Raw genomic sequence first — 11,720 nt, 5'->3', positions numbered from 1 at the left:
AATCACAGAAATGTTGGCAATGGTACATGTTTTCTTTCTAAATGCTTTCATACCGTTCATTTTGATACTAGTATTCCAGTTGCTTCGCCATCTATGTTCAGTATAGTAAAAATAATATCATACATTTTCCATAAAAACACAAGTCTGTTAGTGTGTACTTAAATCTAGCTTACATGAAGTTAAAAAATTATTTAAATTTGGCTATGTAATTCTCTTTATCAAATAAATATATTTTCTTACGTTTATGTTATGTCTAACGAAAACGTATGAGCATATGTGACGTTATACACGACTGCTGGGTGCAGAACAACAGGAAGTTTGCATTATTTGTAATGGATGTGTAATTTCAAGAGAAAGGAAGTAAATCATACGAGCTTTCCTCGTACTAGCATAACGCTTCGCATTACTCACCATTAAGGACTATTATGGAGAAATCTCTTGTAACATTGCCGTAATGTTCAGTAAACTACCATATAGAAAAAAAAAAAAGGAAAATTATAGGCCGTTTAAAAAAAAGATTAAATGCTTAATATAAATATTATACGATGATTTATTAAAGGAAAAATCTACCGACAATGTTCGCCAAGAGCGATCATGTCGTCTAGGCAAAATAATGAAAGGACTTACATACATAAACACATAGACTTATTCCTCCGGCCTGAGGCCTTCTGAGGCCTTTTTCTTTTGTGTTCCGACCGCTCTGTCTAAAGGCATAAATCTATGACCTATGCATAACTGTATTCCTGTAAAACGTTATCTTCCTGTCATTCAGACAAAATATGTAACGATTGTCATTTTCAAATCATAATGAATAGTAGGAAAACAAATGTACACCTATTAAATTTAAACGAAACACCTTTTTATTGGATAGAAGGGTATAAAGCGTGCAATCCAATCTGCCGTGCTGCCTAATAGCCTGTCATTGTTAGTAATTAGGTGGTTGAATGAGCCCCGGTTGCCGTTCCGTCGCCTGATTAAACCTATTCCATTTTATTCCAACAAGAGTCATTACGATTTCATTTACAAAAAAAAACGAATTAAAACAAAAAAGATTATGTTGAAAACGAATTGTTGAAGAAAAAGGTTGAGGTTTTGTATTGTTCTTATCTACTTATTTATTTGTGAAAGATTACAAAATTCCATTGACAAGTGTCGGGAATAATAAACTGTGTGGAATTGTTTCTTTCATAGAACAGCTTACGTTTTTGCGCCAATGAAACAAGTATCATCCAACCTTTACCTTCTTTAAACAAACGCATGAGATAAAATAGTCCTAAGAGATGAATTGCTAGCCATTCTATATGACCTAAAGAAGTGATACAAGAAGGGGATTAAAACTATATTTCGCAGCAAGTCACTGATCAGATGAAACGAAGAAATTTAATATCTCTACATTTTTCTTGTGCATTATGACGTCATCGTATGTTGTCGGGGCAGCCTAGTACGTTTGTATAATTATCGCTGTTCATTATCAATGTTACATTAATCTTATTCCTTAATACATAATTTATATCTCATGTGCCGAACAACACAGGATCGGCGTCCGGTCAAAGTTGGTTGACAGTGCTGCAAAAGTTCACTTACCACTTGATGCTCCTTCTAGCTTTCACAGGATCGACAATTTTCAATATTTAAATAGATGTGATGGCAGATAAAATTCGTAATGACATTCACGATGTTACAACTCCGTATTATCACAAATTCTCACTACCAGCACTAACAAAGATAACAACACCAAAACTTTCCGAAAGTTATTATTTTTTATATTAAAATTGAACGTCGGAACTTAACCACGCAAACCTGAAATACACGGCTCTGTTTGATATTATTCGCTCATGCCCGCGCGACAGATTTGAAAAGATTTTAAAATACCCTCATATACGAAAAAATTAAAATTATTGTCACATATAAATCCAATGAATTAATCATACCGATGACAGTAAATCAATATTTACGTACATCCCATCACATAGTATTTTAGTACATTAATTTTATACTCGATTTTTTTTAATAAAATTATCAATACAGTTAAGATAATTGTCTATTCACAAAACAAATATAAGCAATCAGCAAATAGTTAAGCTGTATTCAAAATACTGTTACGAGCTAAAATAATGGCACGACGTATCTCGCGCAATTTACTTTCATTGTGAAACTCCCCAAAGACCCAATTTCAGCTCACAGATAAACAATAGTGTCGTTTTCGTTTTAACCTCTTTTAATATATTTTCGTCCACCTCATTGTCTTTGAAAAAATAGAGACAGTTAGTTTTCGTACAACTGTTTCGGCAGTAAAAAGTCAAGTAAATATGCATAATTAAATTAATTTCTCTAATTATTTCACGATTATTAACATTCGTTACTAAAATTTGTACTCTGATTCAAATCTGTGAAAAAAGGCAAGCGGTTCATTGTTAGGACGATCACTTTTAATTTTACTTATTTTATAGTGCTCTGACTTTCCGTACCTGGTACCGCTTTAAGGAGCTATTAAAATGGCAGAATTTACTCTTTTTACTGATTACAAAGACTCAAAGTAGTTAGCGAAGGAGTCTCATTATCGAATTATAGTCTTATGGAAAATATCATAATTGCTTTGTCTTACAATTAAAAAAAAATATTTAAGCAACTTACTGTTCATTCAGATAAGAATACGAAATATATACATTTATAATTAAAACAAACGTACATAGTCATTATTATAATAGTCGACAGTACACTCGGAAACGTAATAAACGTTAATGTTGGGTCCGAGGGTCGCCTATCGTTGGAATATATTACTGTTATCATCCAAACAACTTTAGTGTTTAGTATTACTATGGTGCTATGATAGAGCAACTTTAATATAAACTCTCTTGCCTAGCTTGTATCCCTTATTGTGTTGGGGTCTGGTATCCTAATTAGTCTCTTTCACTTAGCTCTGTCAACTATTTTTAACTAGCTTTTACCCGCGACTCCGTCCGCGCGGAATAAAAAATAGAAAACGGAGTAAAAATTATCCTATGGCCGTTTCCTGGTTCTAACCTGCCCACCAATTTTCAGTCAAATCGATTCAGCCGTTCTTGAGTTATAAATAGTGTAACTAACACGACATTCTTTTATATCTATATCTATCTATATATATAAAAGAAAGTCGTGTTAGTTACACTATTTATAACTCAAGAACGGCTGAATCGATTTGACTGAAAATTGGTGGGCAGGTAGCTTAGAACCAGGAAACGGACATAGGACCCCGTTTTCTATTTTTTATTCCGCGCGGACGGAGTCGCGGGTAAAAGCTAGTATATAGATAATATAGATTATGTTTATTTAGCAAAAGTCTGACAACTGATACTCATACTTTCGAAATTAGAAGCATATCAGTTATCATAAAAACTAGCTGTCGTCCGCGACTCCGTCTGCGCGGAATTAATAAAAAACATATTAGGTAGCATATGTGTTCTTCTAGACTATGTTCTACATCTGTGCCAAATTTCAACAGGATCCATTGAGCCGCTCCATACCTTCAAACAAACATCCATCCATCTAAACTTTCACAATTATAATGTTAGTAAGTTAAATAAAATATAAATACAAGGTAGAGATTACAAACCTACCCTAATATACCTGACCTGACAATTTTTTCCTCACAAATTATTTATGTGTAAATGTGGGTTGTATCTTTAATGTTACCTTCTTTAATTTATCATTTATTCCAGTGATACTATGTTTTGCAAAGCATGTGTTATGTAAACCTAAATATTTAGTAGGAAATTCAGACTTACTGAAGTTCAATAATTATATAGGGCATAAATGAGATAAAAAAAAAGACAAAAAAAAATAAAAATTATTTTATTAATAAATATCTTTAGGTGGTGGTCTACCAAATAATAGTTTCCAAGAAACAGGTTGTTTTAATTGTGAAGAGAAATCTTTGTCTTGACTAAACAATGGCAATATTTTATTTAAATGATAAACCATATCATATGCGTCTGGGCTATTATCACCTTCAGAACAAAACTTATAAAGTATGAAACATGGCAGTGATTTATTTTTGCATATTTCAAAAAACATTGATGCAAAACCACCACCAAAAATCTTCAGTCTACCTTCTTCTTGATCGTGTTTAGTCCATTTCAGTTCATTCACTTCATTGTCATAAGGAGTAGATTCTGTGCATATGTATCGAAATGGCGAAGTACTAATATGTTTTTTTTCATGGGCATAGCTACTTGTCAAAAGTACGACATTCTGTACATTTTTCTCTTTAAATATTTGCACTATATTCTCTAGAAATGACTGTGCGAATTTGTAAACCAAAGGTGCCCTTATCTGTAAGACAACAATTTTTCTTGAATCACAGATGTAGACTTCACAAGAACTTGACAAGCTCTTCGATTTTAAATCATATGGATCATATCCTAAAACTGGTATAAACGCCGGACTGTACACTGTAGCGATTTTCTTCATCTTCAAAGACGAAATAAGCAAATCACATGCAAGTTGGCCAACATTACCCACGGCCACGCTAGGGATTATTAAACTATATCCCGATAAGTCGCTTTCATCGATAAACTTCCAGTAGTGACTTGGACTCATTTTTGGATGATTTTGAACTTGGTTTATTTTATAATATTTACAACAAAAACAAACCACAATGAGATGCCGTTTTGATAATTACAATTGACATTGACAGATGACAGACAGATTGATAGGCATTTTTTAGTAGAAATTTAAGCCAACAGATAGACAAATGATGAAAGGGTTGACAGATTTACACAAGTATAGAAGGGATCGAAGTCGTTTCTCTTTATAAAATCAAGTGAATTCATTTTGTTTGTCTTAATTTTTCCGCCGTATATGAAAAATAAAAATCATTTTGATAAAAAAGTGTGTATTACGTCCGTGAAATTAATTAGGTGGTTTAATTTTTAATGTACATAGATGGCGCTCGATGATTGTCAAAGTCAAACTGTCTTTTCTTGTTCTTGTTGGCTTTTGTAATATGGTTTGGTGTTAATTTTTTGTAAAAAAAATCTGTGAAATTGTTAATTATACTTCGATAATAATACGAAGAAGTTACTTTATTGAAGTTCTTCTGATTATGACCGAAAAAGAAACTGTTGACCCACAACTTGAAGACTTCATTTTAGCTGAAACGCAGAAACAACGTTTCCAGGTTATTATCATTTATTAAGTTTTAAAAAAACATAAAGATTGATAAACTAGTGTTATTCTACCGCTTAGAACTTTCGAGTACAGCCATCGCTCGATAAATCTTTCTGTTAGTTCGTTTTGATACTCTTTGACCTTTGCCCATTTTGAAGCTTGTTAGTATGCTTTGCGTGTTAATAACCGACTTAAATAGCAATATAAATTTGTGTAATGGCTAATTATATAATTAGCATATGGTAATTTTTATAAAACTTCTCATGCTGCTTTTTTAAACAACATAAAACTAGCAGTGTTATTAAAATATACGTCCTAGACGGAATTTTACCGTTCAAATCGCCCCCGAAACCGGCCTGAATTTATACATAGATGTATTAAAGAAGAAGAAGCGAGAGAGGTATCATATCTCTTGTTTTGTGGTCTCTGTCTACCCCTCTGGGTTACTGGCTTGAGTTATAATATCAAAGTTGGTAAATTATTGTCATAGGTAATGTAAATTTGTACAATTTCTTTTAGTTTCCGAATTTTCAATTCACAATATTTACTTTGTACTGTAATGTGACGTGTATAGTTGACCTATAGTATTCCAGCCCCCCTTGTTATCCAACATTTCCATGCTTTAAAAATTGATAGATTCAATTTTAAGGGTATAATGGTTTAGTTTTAAAATTTAAGGGTTATTTGATATTTGAAATTTAAGGGACATTTGTTTGTACACAATTGTTTCCTAATGAAAAGTTACTATTTTTTGTAAGTATTTTTATAAGAAATAATAACATTAATTTTAGTAAAGTATGAATTGTACTTAAGAAAATAACATATTCTTATTGAATCTGTAGCTTGTCAGATATTGAGGTACTATTTGATAAAAAAAAAAAAAACAAACTGTAGTGGGGAGTAAGCAATGCTCTATAATCCAACTAATTAAATGGTTCATCACTGCCCTGCGAAAAGTTTGTCGGACTACCATGGGTCTACTGTAATAGTAACTCAGTATTAATGGAAGATGATTTCCTTAAATACAATAAATGAAAGAATGTGGAAATAAATTAATAAATGCTTCATCAATTTAAATTTTTAATCAAATTTAAAAAAGTAATGCTTTAAAAAAAGCCTAAATACAGTAGAATCCCTTTATTATGACTCCACCTATAAATACTCTCAATATGAATGTTGAAACTCATTTAAGTTAATAGAACAAGAGGAAAATATAAGACAAGATATATTTTCCTTGACATTATTACAACACTACAATGAAGTTTATAAAATTGTCTGAAATAATTTATAGTTTTTATAATTAATAAAAAACTCAACTTTATAAATGTAAAAAATATAATCAAGGTCATTTTTAACTTTCCAGGTGCTGGTGCATGGTTTGACAGACACTTGCTGGGAGACATGTATGGGACGGCCGTCCAACCGTCTCGATTCAAAAACTGAAACATGCATCATGAACTGTGTTGAACGGTTTATCGATGCAACTACTTTCATAACAAGACGTCTCATGAACACTACCAAGTATCGTTCTGAAGCACCTCTTGAATTCCAGTAATAAACAAATTAAAATTAATATAATACATAATGTTTTCTACTGTCAGAAACTTCTTGCACCGTCACAGACGGAAGTTCTTTGTAACAGGTGCTGTTTTTGGTACAGTGTACTTACTAATGAGCTATGCCCAAAAGAAGCTGAGAGAATGGCAGGAGAAAGAAGCCAAAAAATTCTTTGAAATGACACGGAAGAAACAACACTTTGAAAGTACTGAACGTACATGCAATCAGACTATTCTATCTCTATCAAAGATTGTGTCTGAAAGTATTTTGGGTATATTAAATACTGAAGAAATTGTACAAAAATTGAAGGATAATCCAGAAAATAAACTATTGTTATGGGAGCAGATGAAAGTTATGATATTCACAAGGATTTGTGTTTTGGTATACGCTTTATCTATACTTCAAGTCACTTTGAGAGTTCAATTGAACATTGTTGGTGGATATTTGTACCGTGATTCAGTAGATGAGCAAGGACCTCAAATTAGCAGTGAGTTACAAGCTAAGTACCTGTCTCTATGCCACCATTTCGTAGGGCAAGGAGTAGAAGACTTAGTGAAACAAATAGAAAAGGCTGTTAAAAGAGTTGTGGAGCCAATTTCATTGAAAAAGAAAATAACATTACAAGAAGTTGAGCAAATGTTCTGGTCGATACAAACTATATTATGTACGGATACAACCGACGGGGATCCTGTGAAAAAAATGGTTCACTATTTAGTTCAACATACGGAAATAACGGATGCCAAGTTGGACACGCTTGTGAAAGAAACGATGGACGTTTTAGAAAGTGATGAAGTGACATCGGTAACAATGTCTTCAGTTACGAGATGCTTTTCAACTGTTGTAGATGAAGTTGCCAATTTATTTGTAGAAAAATTTGTGCCAACGAATAAAAACCATTTAGAAGTGGCAGAGGATCATGTGATAACTAACGGAGCGTTGAAACTAGGTGCTGGGAGAGACTTTGTTGATGTTAACAAAGTTGAAATTCACTTTGTAAAATTACTACCAGCTATAAATGAGCTCATTACAAAGAACACGAGTAAGGGTCAATCTAACATTCCAGATATTTTAACCCAACAGTTGACCTTGAATGACAAGATGAAACTGTTAGGTGCCAACATATATGAAGTGTTTAGCAACGAATAAATATGTATGATTTATTTTTAAAAAAACTAGTTGGGTAACTTTAAAATTTTTTCAACAAAAACTCGGAGTGATACTGCGTCTCTAAAAAATCCAAAATTATTTATCTTCACAAATATTAAAAAACTTTTATACAATATTTATTTATGTACTTAGCGGTTGACCTCGACTTCCTCAGCACCGAATTAAAAAGACCAGATTAAACGCGGATTTGTGGACAGACTGATAGATAAATTAAAAAAACAGTTTTTCTTTATACGTAACTCAAATACCTCATGTCCGCAAAATACAATTTGTTTGTTTTTTGTCAACAAAACTCCAAATACATATGTATAGATATGTCAGTCAAAATACATAAAATACATATTAGAAGATGTATAAATCACAAAATTTGAAGAATTTTCATTTAAAGTTACCTAATATGACTGTATTTTCTAGAATATAATTTAAATTTGGGAACTATGGCTTAGTTTTAAGTTTATTACAAAAATATATCGGATGTAAATCATCATCAGATGGAGCTCCACTATGTTATATATTATGTTCACAATAATTGAATAAACACTTGCGAGTGTATATTTAATATGGTATATAAATTATTTTGTGTGTCTTATTTCAGGGAAAGAAATAAATAGCATTGGTTAATTATGTATTTATTTTATTTCAAATGTTACACAACAAACCTTGTTAAAAGATTAATAGAAGATAAGTCCGTTGATTAAGAAATAAGACTATCTAAGATTACAGAATTAAGAAATTTTGATAAATGCACATACCTTGCTACGTAATTCATAAAAACTAGCAGTCACCTTTTTTCAGCGTATAGTTTAAAAAAAAAAGTAGCCTAAAATATGTCTTCGTGCATCAGCTACCTTCCCGTCCCGTCCCGTTGGTCCAGCCGTTCCGGAGATTACCCGGAATAAACGGGGCCTTTCGGCCAGGCAAAGATTAAAGAAACTAGTTTTTCGTTAATGGTCAGTTAACAGTGGTAGACGCCAGCAACAACATCAGTTGCACGAATTGGTCGGCTCTCCCGGTGAAATTCCACGACCACACAGAAGACAGACGCAGTAATTCCGCATTTCGTCTTATGAGTGTGGTGCCGGAGGCCTAATTTTAGTCCTCTTTCCCTTCCCACCCTTTTCTTATAAGGAAAGGAAGGAGAGATGTATTTGATGAAGGAGGAGATGCATATGAAGGTTAAATATACTCTTTTTGAGCGTCTCCTCCTTCGTCGATTGAGGGTAGGCAACAAGGTTCTAGACCCGTATTATAGGAGCCAGGACTCTTTCGTCTTAGTGGTACAGTTTAAATAACAGAATAGTAACATTATAAAAAGTAGTTAAAAGCCTAATTGTATGCTTATCAAACTTAAGACTTAGAAAAAGAATAAAATTTAAATTATTTTTTTTTTTTTATATATGAGAAGGGGGCAAACGAGCGGCGCGAACACCGAAGTGATCATCGACACCCATGGACATCCGCAACACTACGAGAATTGCAGATGCGTTGCCGGCCTTTAAGAAAGAGATATGCTCGCTTCTTGAAGGACCCTAAGTCGTAGTGGTTTGGAAATACCGCCGAGGACAGACCATTCCACAACGCGGCCGTGCGCGGCAAGAAATTTATTATTATTTACAATTAAAAGGCATAATTATATGTATGTGCAAAGTGAATGTTATTTTTTATATTACAAGGTTGCAAGCGGCCACATGAATTCGCTGAAATAGCAAAGCTACCTCTGTCCATAGGCGTCTGCAGATGCGTTGTCTACCTTTAACTCGACAGAGGATTGGTAACACACAAAGAAGATTTTCAGACAGCACCAACCGCGACAGCAGCGCCTTTTTCACCTGCCCAGATAAGCTTGTCGCATTATAATTTTATAATTTGGGATTTGACTGTTTTCAATAAATTATTTAGTAGATATGTAAAATAGCTGCTAGTATTTTCGCAGGCGCTTCAAAGTTTTATAACAGGCTTATGACGAGTAAAAAAGACGGAACTGTATTGAAGATTAGTAGGAAAAGATGGAAGAAGGAAACGTGTTATACCAATCCCACTTTTACATAATATATATGGGGATAGGGCTGTTAGTATTAGTATACAGGAACTCTGCGCCGACAGGATATCTTTCATCATCATAAAGTCACCAAACATTTAAAGAAAAATACCACACAGGACATTATTTTAATTTACCGACTTACTGCAATTTCAGTTTCATTTTTAATATATTCTTTTTGATGTTATTAAAAATAAGATAATATTAAAGATAAGATAAGCTTCCGCGTAAATTCAGAAGCGTTCCTTACCAACAAATTAATCTCAGATTAAGATACTGCACCTACATACATGTGCTACCGAAAGTAATGCTTTGATAACATTTCACATTTTTTAAAATTACAATAATTATGATTTTACTTGAAATTTCCTACATAACTGCTATTACCCTTTTTTTCATTTTATCAGTGACTAGCTTATACCCGCGACTCCGTCCGCGCGGAATAAAAAATAAAAAACGGGGTAAGAATTATCCTATGTCCGTTTCCTGGTTCTAAGCTACCTGCCCACCAATTTTCAGTCAAATCGATTCAGCCGTTCTTGAGTTATAAATAGTGTAACTAACACGACTTTCTTTTATATATATATAGATTTTATGAATAGTGAGGACCAAAGTTATATATCATACTAATATAATAAATGTGTTTGAAAGGATGGATGTTTGTTACCTATCTCTAAAACTACTTAATAACTGTCGCTGAAATCTGGCACAGATTTAGAACATAGTCCGGAAGCTTACTTTCTAAGTTAATTTTTTAATTCAGCGCACACGAAGTCGCGGGCAAAAGGTTGTAGTATAATATTAGGTAAATTAAAAGCAGCTTTTGTATTATAAAGTTAGCAATCTACATATTATATTTGTACGTCGCAAAAAGGTCACGAGTTGCAAAACTGCATGCCTTGCGAACAAACCTTCAACATAATATCAAAGGTGATGCATTAAGACGGTCGAAATGGTTACAATGTGCCAGTACTGTACAAACTACTTTCGTTCATAAGCATATTTATAAAATAGAGTTGAAATAGACAGTTAATTGTCAATTGTAACAGTGCATTTCTCACGTACTTAATAGGAAGTACAATAATAACAATATAGGTAGATCATGTTTAACAATATGATCCGAAATATTACATTAAAAAAGTAGATTAACGTACGTCAAAGTCGAAGGAATTTTGCCTCAGCCAGCTAAGTCACTCTTTAAAAAGAAAACAATAATATGTATTTGCACAGGTGTTTGGTTAATGAAAACACATGTTTATGAAAAACATGTATTGGGATATAATATGTAAATAATGTTTATTTATAGGAAAGTTATTGTGCAAATTAACAATTGAAATATTTTGAATTTAATGAGACCTATGCTGTATTTAAAACTTAAAAAGTTCTTATAAATAACAAGTGTTATTTAAAAACAAGTGTTGTTTGTAAATAACAAGTGAACAAACCATCGCCGTCTTAGTAGTTTTGTCGACTTTATTTTTAACTTATAATAACGTTTTAAAATAACCATTGGTACGGGCCATCCTCTATAGATACTGTGAAATACGAATGAAGTCGGTGCCTTCCGCGTGCCATCTTTCGATTATGTCACTACATCATTTGTTCAGATTGTGGTCAAGCGCTGACTTATTCGTCATAAAAAAAAACATCAGATGCAGAGATATGAATTTTATTGGTTTTTAAATTCGCTAATTTTACTCATTTATATTATTTTCGTAATTATTATAAGCTCGAGAGGTAATAGAAGCGTTATCCAATTGTTACTATGAGTTGGAAAGTACGAATCGAATGTAAGCTTACTCAACAAAAT

General features: G+C 32.8%; 2 protein-coding genes across 2 annotated transcripts; one reads left to right on the top strand and one right to left on the bottom strand.

Moving 5' to 3' along the window:
* Positions 1-3,834: 3,834 nt before the first annotated feature.
* LOC106715444 (proteasome assembly chaperone 2) lies at positions 3,835-4,671 on the bottom strand. The gene has a single exon (XM_014508734.2). It carries the CDS (start codon positions 4,576-4,578, stop codon positions 3,835-3,837), a length of 744 nt encoding a protein of 247 aa, XP_014364220.2. The 5' UTR covers positions 4,579-4,671.
* A 262-nt stretch (positions 4,672-4,933) lies between these two features.
* On the top strand, positions 4,934-8,160 carry LOC106715412 (peroxisomal biogenesis factor 3). The gene is made up of 2 exons (XM_014508697.2): positions 4,934-5,158; positions 6,512-8,160. The coding sequence occupies exon 2, from the start codon at positions 6,733-6,735 to the stop codon at positions 7,849-7,851; it is 1,119 nt and encodes a 372-aa protein (XP_014364183.2). The 5' UTR covers positions 4,934-5,158; positions 6,512-6,732; the 3' UTR covers positions 7,852-8,160.
* Positions 8,161-11,720: the final 3,560 nt, after the last annotated feature.

The sequence above is a fragment of the Papilio machaon genome, chromosome 18, assembly GCF_912999745.1.
Source record: "Papilio machaon chromosome 18, ilPapMach1.1, whole genome shotgun sequence".
NCBI classification, from domain to species: Eukaryota; Metazoa; Arthropoda; class Insecta; order Lepidoptera; family Papilionidae; genus Papilio; species Papilio machaon.
The sequence above is the reverse complement of the archived record's forward strand: the minus strand, read 5'-3'. Positions and strand labels throughout refer to the sequence as shown.

Coding starts and splice junctions, on each gene's coding strand:
- LOC106715444 (XM_014508734.2), bottom strand. CDS start 4,578: ATGAGTCCAAGTCACTACTGGAAGTTTATCGATGAAAGCGACTTATCG.
- LOC106715412 (XM_014508697.2), top strand. CDS start 6,733: ATGTTTTCTACTGTCAGAAACTTCTTGCACCGTCACAGACGGAAGTTC.